Source organism: Carcharhinus amblyrhynchos, unplaced genomic scaffold (assembly GCF_965287045.1).
Source record: "Carcharhinus amblyrhynchos unplaced genomic scaffold, sCarAmb.v2.hapA scaffold_37, whole genome shotgun sequence".
Classification (NCBI taxonomy): domain Eukaryota; kingdom Metazoa; phylum Chordata; class Chondrichthyes; order Carcharhiniformes; family Carcharhinidae; genus Carcharhinus; species Carcharhinus amblyrhynchos.
In genome coordinates, this window is record NW_027649778.1 from 8,978,523 (window position 1) to 8,993,215 (window position 14,693).

Consider the following 14,693-nt stretch of genomic DNA (forward strand, 5'->3'; position numbering starts at 1 on the left):
TGGAAGTGTTGGTACAGATGCATAAGCTCTAAGTGGAATCAGTCCTGCGGCGACTTGTACAATTTTAGTTTGCTTCTTGAAGAAACGGTATAATTTCATCAGAAGCAGTCCAGCGAAAGTTCATATGACTAAGATGAATGGCTTATCTTCTGGGGTGAGGTAAAGCGGATTGGCCCTTCTACTCTGTGTGGAGTTTAGAAGAAAGAAACTTCTGAATAAACTTGTCAAGATTGGATTCTGAGCAAATGTTTCCCCTTATCGTGGAGTCAAGAACTCGGGAAATTAGAGTAGCTTATTTGAGAGAGACATGAGCAGATATTTTCTCTTTCAGAGGATCGTGAGCCCGTGGAATCAGTGTCATAGAATACTTGATATAGATGGGGTTTTGGTCGGTAAGAGAGTCGAATGTGATGGGGTACGGTGGATATGAAACAAAGGACTATCTAAGAACCAGTATGGTGCAACTCCAAGTCAGAGCAGACTCCGTGGACACTTGCTATCCCTGGTTAACGGGCGCGAGGGGCTGAATGGCCTCCTGCTCTATATCTGAAGCAGTTGCCTAGTACTGAGTTAAATATTTTCTGGAGTTTGCTTCGTCCCTCTGTTCACTCAGTTTCAGGGCAGACAATGATGAAGTGATATTGCTATTGGGGTAGTGATCCAGAGACCAACAACCTGCTCTGGGGACCCTGGTTAAAATCCTACCACGTCAGATAGTGAAATTTGAATTCCATAAAAATCTGGAATTAAAAATCTACTGATGACCATGAAACCAGAATCGAGTGCCGTTATATCGCATCTACTTCACTAATGTCCTTAGGGAAGAAAATCTGCCGTCCTCGTCTGGTGTGGCCTACTCCAGACTCACAGCAATGAGGTTGACTCTTAAATGCCGTTCAGATCAAGGGCAATTAGAGATGGGCAACAAATGTTGGCCTAGCTCGCCACGCCCACATCCCATAAAGAATAAATACTTTCGTATTTGGGGTCCGTTATCATGAATGGACCTAATTTTGTTCCGAGTGGCTGTTCCAGTCAGTTGAGATTTCTATGGTCGGGCGCCATTAACTGCAACTATGGAGAAACAGAACGCAGAGTCAGTGGAATAAAACCATGTCCTGTTCTATTCTGATAGTTGCAATCTTTCACTTTTGGTATTATCCTTGATAATCTTTATCTGCCCCTTCTCCAGTGCCGTGACATAGAATCACTCATTGTGATTCTAACTTTCCGTAAGCACCCTCCCATCACAACATAAGACTAACAAAAACAGGTCGAAGCAACATGCAGTTTGGACAACTCAGGTGTTTCCTGCTGCCTTTGAGGTTTCTGTTAAACTGCTTCATTTTCTGAATCGCTGTAAAGGCTCCAGGTGCCGTAATGCACGGCCCGTGGATAGGCCCACAGGCCAGCGGATGAACACGAACACTTTGTACAGCTGCAGACTGAACCATTAGCTGCAGTTCCTTGCCAAGGCATCACCTGCGCCAGTACATGTAACCACTACAACCGCACACTCCAGTTTTATACTGTGTAGGTTTGGAGACAGAGGAAGGAGGACTCAAACTGTGGAAGAGAGATTGGGAGGTCAGTAAACAGTAAACTTTTGTAGAATGAGAGAAGAAAATGAAGAAAATAAGAAGGAACAGCAAAGAAGAAAAAAACACACATGGCACAGTGTTACTTCAAAAATCACTCGCATTGAAAGGAGATCATGAGGCTCAGTCACCGAGTGAATAGGAATCTTTCAATTCCTGTTGAACGATCTACCAGGTTGTATTCCATGGTCCTGCAGCCCGCCTGCAGATACAAAAAAGCAATCCCCCAAATCCAGTGTTTCCCCTTTTTCCTCTTTGGCTTCTCTCTGGACTCCGTTTCCCTTTCTTCCACCATTTCTTTCTGAATGAATCATTTATATTTGTTTTCCTCGACTATTCAAAGCCACCGAGGGGCGGCGCGGTAGCACAGTGGTTAGAACTGCTGCTTCACAGCTCCAGGGTCCTGGGTTCGATTCCAGGCTCGGGTCACTGTCTGTGTGGAGTTTGCACATTCTCCTCGTGTCTGCGTGGGTTTCCTCCGGGTACTCCGGTTTCCTCCCACAGTCCAAAGATGTGCGGGTTAGGTTGATTGGCCATGCTAAGAAATTGTCCCTTGGTGTCCAGGGATGCGTTGGTTAGAGGGATTAGTGGGTATAATATGTAGGGATATGGGGGTGGGGCCTGGGTGGTATTGTGATCGGTGCAGACCCGATGGGCCGAAGCGCCTCTTTCTGCGCTCTATGGTTCTATATTATAAAGCCGTCTTGTTGAGAGCTACACCAACCCCTGGGAAGTGATTGAGAAGAATAGAATTGACATAGGGAGGTGATGCAGGTTAGGACATCACGCTCCTTCCTATGAACTAAAGCCCCGCCTCTCCCCAAATCAAAGTCTCTGCGTAAGGAAATGAGAACACCAGGTTCTGGAGAACCTCTTTCAGTTCAGAGCAGCACGTCAGGAAGCGTGTATTGGGCTTAGAGAGAATAGAGAATGGACCCACCAGAAGGATGCAGTGGCTTCAAAATCATGACAATAGTTTGCCCAAATCTACCTGCATCCTGCTGAATGTAGTAGATTGAAGGTGAACTCTAATTTAAAGTTGCGTTTGAGGAGCTTTTCTCAGACTTGACAGTGGTAGGCCTCCACCATCCCTTACTTGTGGGCGGGGGTGTGTGGCAAAACATGGATGCATAATTTTCAAATGAGAGGAAAGCAGTTAAATGTTGATGCCAGGAAGCATTTATTCGCACAATGGGAAGAAGAGAAATTGATTTTTTCCTCCAAAAGGCAGAGCAAGCTAATGGGAAATTTAACGTTTCATAACTGCTGTCGACTGATTTTGTTGATTGGTGTTTCCAGGGAAGAGGTGTGGAGTTAACAGATTAAGTTAAATTGCAGATCAGCTATAATGTGATTGGTGCAGCAAACTCGAAGGGCTGGATGACATCTCTCTATTCCTCTTGAACGATCTACCAGGTTGTGTTCCATGGTCCTACAGCGCCCTCTGCAGCCCGCCTGCAGAAACAAAAAACAATCCCCCAACCCCCGTGTTTCCCCTTTTTCTCTTTGTCTTCTCTCTCGACTCCGTTTCCCTTTCTTCCCATTTCTTTCTGAATGTATCATTTACACTTGTTTTCCTCGACTATTCAAAGCCAGTGGTATTGGTATCTGCTGACTGGATGTGCTGTATATCTCAAAACACGATGTACCATCAATATATATTTGTACTGCTATCTCCCGCCTGTCTTCATGCATCAAAGACCCTAGCCCTACCACTCCCCGTCCACATCCAATCTCTCTCTGCGACTTTCACAATCTAACCATTCTCGGGATAAACACATAACAGAAATTCCAGTGTTGGAATTATTAATGAATGTTTTTGATATCTCTGACCCGCCTTCCACGTTCTGATCTACCAGACAAGTGATGCTATCCTCCCGACATCAACTCTATCCCACCCTTTTCTAATTTCATGTTTGAAATACATAATTTAATGTTTGGTGGCACAGTGGTTAGCACCACTGCCTCACAGTTCGAGGGACGCGGGTTCAATTCCCGGCTTGGATCGCTGACTATGCGAAGTCTTCACGTTCTCTCCGTGTCTGCGTGGGTTTCCTCCGGGTGCTCAGTTTTCCTGCCACAGTCCAAGGATGTGTATATTAGGTGGATTGGCCATAACAAATTGTCTATTAGTGTCAGGGAAATTAGCAGGGTAACTATATGGGGTTATAGGGATAAGGTCTGGGTGGAATTGTGGCCGGTGCCGACTCGATAGGCCAAATGGCCTCCTTCTGCACTGTAGGGGTTCCTTGGTTCAATGAAAATCCCAATTCTCATCTCCAGTCAATGATAGAGAGGGCGGGGCTTTACTGTACCACCTCCTATTGTCATGTTCTGTGGGCAAGAGCAGATCGATTTGTTTAGAACGGTCATTTGCTGCTAGCTTTGGGGTTTTTGTTGCACTGTTCTGTCTCTCTGAGTCACTGTGAAGACGCCAGGCGCAGTAATACATTGCCGAGTGATTCATCCGCAGGCCGGAGGACTCCAGCTTGAACTCAGAATCACTCGGTCGCTCGGCTCTGAAGCCGTCAACTCGCTCATTCGGATTCACATCACCGGTCATCATAGAATAGAACATTAACCGGAGCTCCTGGCCCGGGTATTGTCGGTACCAGTACATGTAAGGATCGCTGGTGCCCTTCACAGTGCATGTCAGATGTACTGGCTCCTGAGGATTTTTGGAGACAGCGGCAGGAGTCTGGAGGATAGTCTGCGAATGGACACCTGGGACAGGGAGAGAATAACACCAGTGAATAGGAACGTTCAGGCCAAGTTGGAGAGAATTATCGATACAAAGAAAGATAAAAAGCAAGAAAAGAAGAAAAGAAGAAATCATTAATAAGAAATATATTTTGAAAAATTGCCTTACGGTGAAACACGAACGTTAGAGCCAGCAACAGGTACATTATCAATGTGAAATTTCCGCTTCAGTGGGAATAGAAGCTTCGAGCTTTGTGAGAAGCCAACCCGTTCTTTTCAAATCAATGAGAGGAACCTGATATCGTCAAGGAATAAGGAAGGTTTAGACACGCCCTCTTGCCCCGGTCTACCCAATCAGAATTAACCTGGGTGTGCAATTACTTCGCAGTTTTTTTTTAATTAACTGGTGGGACATGGGCGTCGCTGGCTGGCCAGCATTTATTGCCCAGTCTTGGCTGCACTTGGAGGGCAGTTGGGGAGTCAACTACATTGCTGCGACTCTGGAGTCACATGTAGGCCAGACCAGGTAAGGACGGCAGATTTCCTTCCCTAAAGGACGTCAGTGAACCAGATGGGTTTTTTTCCGACGATCGACAATTGTTTCAAGGTCATCAGTGGATTCTTAATTCCAGTTTTTTTTAATTGAAATCAAATTCCACCACCTACCGTGCTGGGATTCGAACCCGGGTCCCCAGAACATTAGTTGAATTTCTGGATTAACAGCCTAGCGATAATGCCTCCCCTCGAAAATCAAAATACAATTACCCAAGTTTGGATTTCCAATAAGCCTCAAGTCATTGCCATTAATTCCGATTGGAATGACCTCCTCTTTTTCTCATGCTGTGGAGATGCTGGCGTTGGAGTGGAGTGGGCACAGTAAGAAGTCTCGCAACACCAGGTTGAAGTCCAATGGGTTTATTTAATAGCACAAGCTTTCGGGAGAGGCCCACTCACCTCTCCTTCATCAGGTGGTCTACTCACCTGGTGAAGGAGCAGCGCTCCGGAAGCTCGTGCTACCAAATAAACCTGTTGGACTTTAACCCGGCGTTGTGAAACTTCTTATTTTTTCCATGTAACAGACTTGATAGGGCTGAATAGACATCTTCTTTCTCCTGTGTAACAGGCTTGAGGGACTGAATGGCCTCATGCTTGCCCTATGCAACAAACGCGAATATGCTGAATGCCATGCCGCACTGTTTTGCTTATGTGTAACAGGCTTTAAAGGACCGAATGGATCTTCTGCTGGCGGCCCGCTGACGCAGTGGTTAGCACTGCTGCCTCACAGAGCCAGGACCCGGCTTCAATTCCCAGCTTAGGTCACTGTCTGTGCGGAGTCTTCATGTTCTTCCCGTGTCTGCGTAGGTTTCATCCACAGTCGGAAAAATGAACTAGTTTGGTGTATTGGCCATGCTAAGTTCTCCCTCAGTGTGCCCAAACCGGCGCTGGTGTGTGGCGACTGGGGGATTTTCACAGTAACTTCATTGCAGTGCTATTGTATGCCTACTCGTGAGACTAATAAACAAACATACACTTATGCAACAGGTTCCAGATGGGCTGAATGGCATTCCCCTGTCCTGTTCAACCATGCTGCAGTCTCCAATGTGTTTCGAGGTCCGAGAGCGCCCTCTGATGTACACACCGATAAGTAAACTTGTCAGAAGATGGAATCGACTGTCGCTTTTTTCTCCTCGTCTGTTTTTCTTCCCTTCATACCTTCGTTCAGCTCTTCTTTGGTTCTACCTGATATTCTTTCCTGCTCACTCCGAGTCATTTTTCCCTTTACCAGGTTTATAGAATCACTCATGCTCCTTCTCCAGTCCTCAAACCCCTCTATTTGACCAGGTATCTCTCTTTAATTGCCTCTATTGCTATTGCAGAGCAGAAAAGTCAATGTCCCTCTGCACTTTATCTCATCTTATTAACATTTCATTCTGGTCGTCTCTTCCGCATGTACTTACCCAGATTCCTCCTTTAAAACAGAAGCAATATTTCGCCTCAATCTTGAGGTAGTGAGTTTCTCACCGCTCTTTAGGAGCAGAGACTTTGGCTCCTGCATTCCCTGTTATATCCCATGATTGAATGAAGGCCTCAAGCTCCAAATCGGAAAAGTAATCGCCTGTTCAAACCCGTTAAACCTGTTTATAATGTTATCTTATTTATAATGTATTTTATTTTCCAGATAAACATCTTCTATCTTTCAATCTTTATTCATTGTTATAAACTCTCAGTTCTGACATCCTTACTAGTACATTGCTGGGCCTTCAAGTGGGAAAAGTAATGGCTAATGCAGTTTAATGTGGACAAGTCTGAGGTCCTTCAGGGTTGGATTCAGAGAGAGGTCAGTTCTCTGTTGAGAAGAGACGTACTTTGGCGTTACTAGTGAATGTAGCAGGTTTATTTATTAGTCACAGGTAAGGCTTACATGAACACTGCAATGTAGTTACTGTGAAATTCCTATAGTCGGCACACTCCGGCGCTTGTTCGGGTCAATGCACCTAACCAGCAAGTCTTTCAGACTGTGGGAGGAAATCGGAGCGTCTGGAGGAAACCCACGCAGACACCGGGAGAACGTGGTTGCGTGGGTTTCCTCCGGGTGCTCCGGTTTCCTCCCACACCCCAAAGATGTGCTCTTAGGCTGATTGGTGTAACAAATTGTCCCTAAATTATTCCCCCCTTAATCTGGTTTCCAATGGGGGTACCATAAGCATAGACATGGGTCTATGCTTATGGTACCCCCTATGCGGAAGAGGGAAAACACATTGTTAAGATGGCGGCGCGGGCTTGTTGGGCCGAAGGGCCTGTTTCCCGTGCTGTGTTGTTCTTTGAAGAATCCTAACACACCATTAAACTCGCTGTTTTGTTATCATTCTGACTTAACCTGATATTCACATTCGCTATCCTTAATAATTCATTTTGTCCCGTTTCTTGCTCCAATCGCACATTTTATCTACCAAAATGAACTGTGATACCACGTTTTGGTTCAAACAGGTGTTTGCTACTGCCTTTGGGGTTTTTGTTGCACTGCTCCATCTCTCTGAGTCACTGTGAAGACTCCAGGCGCAGTAATACACTGCCGAGTGATTCACCCGCAGGCTGGAGGTCTCCAGTTTGAACTCATAGTCACTTGGTCGCTTCGCTGTGAAACCGTCCACCGCCTCATTTGGACTGGCATAGTCTTTAAGGTTGGAGTAAAACATCTGCTGCAGCTCCCTCCCCGGGTATTGTCTGTACCAGTACATCCAGAGAGTACTGCTGCTGCTTCCCTCCACGGTGCATTTCAGTTCCACTCTCTCCGCTGGAGATTTGGAAACGGCGGCGGGAGTCTGGCGGATAGTCTGAGACTCCACATCTGAGGGAGAGACAGGGAGAAGAGATCAGGAAATTGGGCACTCTATGTGATAGAGATGCAAGGAAATATTAGGGAAGAGTATGAAAATAGAAAGGGCAGACGGAATCAGGGGAAGAAGGAGGTCAGCAAGTGGAAAATAAAGATAAACGTTGAATAAGAATTATTGATGGGGAAAGGTCGTTACCGTGAAATATGACAAACAGCGCCAGCAATAGATACATCTTCCACTTCAGCTTTCCTTTTCAACAATCTTTCTCACTGAGAAGAAATCACTCAAATTGCAATGCTCCGTCTCCTCACTTTTGACTGACAGCCCTACCCCCTATAGACTGATGGCCCCGCCCTTTTCCTGTGTCAGCCCCGCCCCTCACCCCTTGATTGGGTTATGCGCATTTGGCAGCAGCAGGAAGTTGCAAAGGCACATTGAGGGGTTGATCGAGAGGGGAAAATGTGGAGGAATCACAGCTCAGATCCATAGAACAATCCCGGGGTTTAGAGGGGAATTCACATTCCAAAATGCTTTAACACTCTGGAACGATCTTCCTTGGGAGGGGGGAGGGGGAGAGATGGGGTGGGGTCCCCCTGCACAGGAAGGACGCTGTTACATTCTGTCGAATTTCGAACTTTGATCGCTAATCTAATGTTTGAATCCCAGCAAGAACTGATAACATTGAAATTTCCAAATGACAAAGAACGGATTACCTGAGGGGATTTCACATTTAGCGATGTTTACCAAAAAGAGCGGAGGAAAATCAACAGCAGGCAACCAAAACACACCACAAAAGCAAAATATTGCGAGGCTCAAATTTGAAATAAAATGTGCAATTAAACCTAATACCAGATTGCAGAAAGAGTACTCTCTAACTAGCATCAGTGGATTCGCCATGTTAAATTGTCTCTTAGTATCCAAAGGGGTGGATTAGCCATGAGAAATGTTTGAGTTTCGAAGATAGCATATCCTTAGACAACGTGGCAATCATGTATAAATATAGAGCAAAGCCAATTTGGTTGTGTTAGTTAGAACCATAGGACACGTAGAGGGCAGAAGAAGGCGATTCCGCCCAAGTAGTCTACAACGACACTCAGAAAGAGCATTTTAACCAGATGCTCGCACTCCCATTTCAGCATTATCTTCGAAACTCAAACATTTCTCAAGGCTAATCCACCCCTTTGGATACTAAGAGACAAGTTAACGTGGAGAATTCACTGACGCTAATTGGATAGTACTCTTTCTGCAATCTGGTATTAGGTTTAATTGCACATTTTATTTCAAATTTGAGCCTCGCAATATTTTGCTTTTGTGGTGTGTTTTGGTTGCCTGCTGTTGATTTTCCTCCGCTCTTTTTGGTAAACATCTCTAAATGTGAAATCCCCTCAGGTAATCCGTTCTTTGTCATTTGGAAATTTCAATGTTATCAGTTCTTGCTGGGATTCAAACATTAGATTAGCGATCAAAGTTCGAAATTCGACAGAATGTAACAGCGTCCTTCCTGTGCAGGGGGACCCCACCCCATCTCTCCCCCTCCCAAGGAAGATCGTTCCAGAGAGTTAAAGCATTTTGGAATATGAATTCCCCTCTAAACCCCGAGATTGTTCTGTAGATCTGAGCTGTGATTCCTCCACATTTTCCCCTCTCGATCAACCCCTCAATGTGCCTTTGCAACTTCCTGCTGCTGCCAAATGCGCATAACCCAATCAAGGGGTGAGGGGCGGGGCTGACACAGGAAAAGGGCGGGGCCATCAGTCTATAGGGGGTAGGGCTGTCAATCAAAAGTGAGGAGACGGAGCATTACAATTTGAGTGTTTTCTTCTCAGTGAGAAAGATTGTTTAAAAGGAAAGCTGAAGTGGAAGATGCATCTATTGCTGGCTCTGTTCGTCATATTTCACGGTAACGACTTTTCCCCATCAATAATTCTTATTCAACATTTAACTTTATTTTCCACTTGCTGACCTCCTTCTTCCTCTGATTCCGTCTGCCCTTTCTATTTTCATACTCTTCCCTATTTTTCCTTGCATCTCTATCACCTAGGGTGCCCAATTTCCTGATCTCTCCTCTCTGTCTCTCCCTCAGATGTGGAGTGTCAGACTATCCGCCAGACTCCCGCCGCCGTTTCCAAATCTCCAGCGGAGAGAGTGGAACTGAAATGCACCGTGGAGGGGAGCAGCAGCAGTACTCTCTGGATGTACTGGTACAGACAGTACCCGGGGAGGGAGCTGCAGCAGATGTTTTACTCCAACGGTAAAGAGCATGTCAGTCCAAATGAGGCGGTGGATGGTTTCACAGCGACGAGACCAAATGACAATGAGTTCAAACTGGAGACCTCCAGCCTGCGGGTGAATCAGTCGGCCGTGTATTACTGCGCCTGGAGTCTTCACAGTGACTCAGAGAGATGGAGCAGTGCAACAAAAACCCCAAAGGCAGTAGCAAACACCTGTTTGAACCAAAACGTGGTTTCACAGTTCATTTTGGTAGATAAAATGTGCGATTGGAGAAGAAGCAGGACAAAATGAATTATTAAGGATAGCGAATGTGAATATCAGGTTAAGTCAGAATGATAACAAAACAGCGAGTTTAATGGTGTGTTAGGATTCTTCAAAGAACAACACAGCACGGGAAACAGGCCCTTCGGCCCAACGAACCCTCGCCGCCATCTTAACAATTTTTTTTTCCTCCTCCGTCCTTGACCCATGTCTATGCTTATGGTACCCCCATTGGAAACCAGATTAAGGGGAGAATAATTTAGGGACAATTTGTTACACCAATCAGTCTAAGAGCACATCTTTGGGGTGTGGGAGGAAACCGGAGCAATTTTGTCGATTACGTCTCAAGCCAATCTTGACTTTTGAAGAGTTTCCCTTCTTGCGAATCCAGAGTGAGTTTTCTTCCAAAGTGCTTTCGGCCGAACTGATTTCCAGTCGCAAAATCCACTCTGGGGCTTCCTTGTGTTGGAATTGCCGCAAGCCGCGCTTCTTCATACTGAAAAATAATTCACGGTTGGTGAGCACCCCCCCCCATCTCCCATTTTTCATCAAGCTTCTCGCAAGTCAAGGAGATAGTTCATGGTCATGTGCTGCCGCCTGCTGGCTCCTCGAAGGAAGAAACCAGAGTCCAAAAGAACAAGCCTCTTCACTTCAATATTTTTATATTTCTTTCAGTCATTTCATTCAAATGCCCCAGCTATTTCGTCTTCAAGTCTTACCGTTACTGGTTTAATCAAAACTAGCTGATGCGAACACACCAGCCCTCAATCTGAAACGATGCTCAATAGATTAGCTCCAGAAGATTTGCTGTTATATCCGAACATATCGCTCATCTACATCTCTACTTAATTATTTGACGCTTAAATGAACCAACGTTGCTCATCGCGAGACAGTCCCTGTGATAGGGGGTTCCACATCCTCAGTAACCTTGAGCAAAGAAGTATCTGTTGAATTTCGGTTGGATTTATTACTGCATTTAGATTACAGCATCCGCAGTAAATTGTTTTCATGGATTTATTAGTGGCAGCTCACCCCCAGCCTTCTTTGATTTCTTTATCATTGCCACACGTAATAGTACCCAGTGAAAAGTATTGTTTCTTCGGTGCTATACAGACAAAGCATACCGTGCATAGAGAAGGAAACGAGAGAGTGCAGGATGTAGTGTTACATTCATAGCTAGGGTGTCGAGAAAGATAAAATTAATGTGAGGTAGGTCTATTCAAAAGTCTGACGGCAACAGGGAAGAAGGTGTTTTTGAGTCGGTTGGTCTGTCACGAGTGTTGGTTATGTTTTTCCCGATGGAAGATGATGGAATAGAGAATGTTCGGGGTACGTGGGGTCATTAATTATGCTGTCTGCTTCTCCGGGACAGGGGGAAGTGTAGAGAGAATCAATGGGTAAGCGAACATGTTCGGTTTTCCCTGATAATTGCAACCTCTCAGTTCTAGCAACACCGCTGATCCTCTTCCTGTTTGCGTTTTCCGGAGTCTCTTTATTTCCAGTTCCGCATTTGACAGCAATCCCGCTTTTATCATCAAAAGCATTTTCCCTCTGCACGACAAAAAAAGACGGCCGCTAAAAGCAGTATTTTGTGAAGCAGCTGTTTCCTGCGGCGTTTGGGGTTTTTGTTGAACTGCTCCATCTCTCTGAGTCACTGTGAAGACTCCAGGCACAGTAATACACGGCCGAGTGATTCACCCGCAGGCTGGAGGACTCCAGGTTGAACTCATTGTCATTCGGTCTCTTCGCTGTGAAACCGTCCACCGCCTCATTTGGACTGATATGATTTGCAAACTGGGAGTAAAACATCAGCTGCGGCTCCCTCCCCGGGTACTGTCTGTACCAGAACATGCTGAGAGTACTGCTGCTGCTCCCCTCCAGATTGCATTTCAGTCCCACTTTCTCCCCTGGAAATTTGGAAGTGGCGGCGGGCGTCTGGAGGATCGTCTGAGACTTCACATCTGAGGAAGAGACAGAGAGGAGATCAAGAAATTGAGCACTCTGGGTGACAGAGAATCGAGGAAAGAGATGTAGAAAAACCCAAAGAACAGAAAGAATCAGAGGAAGAGAGAGAACAGCAAGTGGAAAGTAAAGTTAGATGTTGAATAAGAATTATTTTTGGGACAGTTCCTTACGGTGAAACATGATGAACAGAGCCAGCAACAGATACATGTTCTTCTTCAGCTTCCCGGTTAAATAAATGCTCTCACTGGGAAGAAAACACTCAAATTGCAATGCTCCTCCTCCTCACTGTTTGACCGACAGCCCAGCCCCCATATTAATTGACAGCTCCGCCCTTTTCCTGTATCAGACCCACCCCTCACCTCCTGATTGGTTTATGTGGAGTTGGCAGCAGCAGGAAGTTGCAAGGACACATTGAGGGGTTGGTGGAGAGGGGAAAATGTGGAAGAATCACAGCTCAGATCCACAGAACAATCCCGGGGTTTAGAGGAGAAATTCAGAAAAACAGACTGCAAAAACCTAGATTACATTTCCTTCAATGTAGAATATTGTGGTCGACGTAATTCTACTTTCAGGAGTAAAAAGAAATTCGAGAATATTCGATAGATAAAATAGTGCATCCACTGGTCGGAGTCCTGAACATGGTGGATTAACTTCCGGGCTGATTTTTTGAAGGAGCAGAGGTGATCTGAGAGCAAGATATAATAGTGTGAGGGGGAGCGAGAAGTGTCGATGCTGAGAGAAGGCTCCGCTCTCATTGGGAAACCTAGATCCAGGGAGCATGGCCTCAAGTCATCTTCAGTCTAAGTCGGAGAGGAAGGGGAATTTCTTCTCTGATGACGGGTATTTTCGGAATTGTTTACCTGAGGGAGCAACTAGATCATTGAATATACCTCCCACCAGTTAGATTTGAGAACAACAGAGGCGTCAGGATTTCTTAACGCGGGGGGAGGGGAGGAAGAAAGTTGATTTGCGGCCACTATGGAGCCAGCCAGGACTTTATTGAGCGGCGCAGGTATCTGGAGGGATTGGATGCCCTCTACCTCAATTCCTTCCTGCACAGGTTGCACAGACTCTACCGTATTCCGTCGAATTTCGAAGTTGGAGTGTTGATCTAATGTTCGAACCCCAACGGGAACTGATAAAATTGAAAGAGCGGTATGAATTTCCCAGTGAAAGATAGAAAGAAAAATCACATGAAGGGATTTCACATTTAGAGACATTTACTAAAATCAGCGGAGGCGCATCAACAATAGGCAACTAATGCACCTGAATTATTCCTCATTGCAACCACATCACGTGTTCTCCGGACAGAGTTCTGTTTTTTCCACTCTCCCCATTGAAGCGCATTCTCTATCCATTTCAATTAAAAGCGAAAGTTTTTTTTAAAAAACTGCCTCATTAAGGCTGCATTTTCAATCCCAATCAGGAACACGAAGGTTGGAAAAGAATCTGTTTGGATCGGAGGACGAAAACATCTTCTCTGTAAGGTCATTGTGGGAGTGCAGTTGGGGGACTGGAGATATGGGCGTTCCAGAGTAAGTGGGCAGAAATTTCAAATGAGCGCGGGAGGGGGGAGGGGGGAGGGTGGGGGGCTGGGGGAGAACACATTCTTTTCTTATGTCAGGAGGTATTTAGTGAAACCAACTGGAGCGGATGATACGATAATTGGGGGTCTTGTCAAGTGAGCGAAATAGTCCTGACGTTCAACCGGACAAATTGGTGGAGGGCGCGGAGAGGAGGCAGATGAAGTTCAGTGCAGTGAGTGATCCATTTGGGCAGGGAGAAAGTGGGGATGCGATGTAAAACAAAGGGAGAAACTTTAAAGGAGGTGCAGGAACAAGGGGACCTCCGTGTATGCGCGCGTTAGGTCATGAATGTGAACGCAGGCGTCTAATAGAATGGAGTGGGGAACGAATAATGTGGAACCAGGAAATGGCTGGGGAGTTGAATGAATACTTTGCTTCAGTCATCATGATAGAAAACATTATTAACATTCCAACATGCTTTAACAGTTTGGGACAAGCTTCCTGAGAGGGTGGTGGAGGCAGTCTTGATCGAGGTTTCAAAAGGGAATTCGATCGCTATCTGCAAAGGAAGAATGTGAAAGGTTACGGGGAAAAGGCAGGGAAGTGTGATTAGGCAGAAGGATATTTCCGATTGCCAATGCAGATGGGATTAGGCGAACAGTCTCCGACTGCACTGCCTCTCCCTCTTCATAAATCTTCTCGCAGATAAGGACATAGTTCGTGGTCATGTGCTGCCATCTGCTGGTCCCTTGAAGGAATAAACCAGAGTCCCAAAAAACCAACCTCTTCACTTCTCGGTGTCTCCTCTCATGTTCTATCATTACTTGTTTCATCAAAGCCAACTGATGCGAACACACTCGCCCTCAGTCTGAAATGTTCAATACAGTAGCTCCAAAAGTTGATGTTATATCCCAACTAAGCTCTCATCTACTTCTCCAATTTATTATTCAATTCTTAAGTGAACCGAGGACGTTCACCACGAGACACACCCTGTGATAGCGGGTTCCACATCCTCAGCATCCTTGGAGCAAAGAAATTTCTTTTGAATTTCGATTGGATTTATTAGTGGATTT

General features: G+C 45.6%; 1 pseudogene and 1 gene segment (V, D, J or C); one reads left to right on the forward strand and one right to left on the reverse strand.

The window, feature by feature from the left end:
* Positions 1–7,198: 7,198 nt before the first annotated feature.
* On the reverse strand, positions 7,199–7,868 carry LOC145362152 (T cell receptor beta variable 30 pseudogene; annotated as a pseudogene).
* A 1,631-nt stretch (positions 7,869–9,499) lies between these two features.
* LOC145362153 (T cell receptor beta variable 30-like) lies at positions 9,500–11,643 on the forward strand. The segment is given in 3 exon segments: positions 9,500–9,536; positions 9,720–10,117; positions 11,632–11,643. Coding segments are annotated over 3 exon segments (447 nt in total).
* Positions 11,644–14,693: the final 3,050 nt, after the last annotated feature.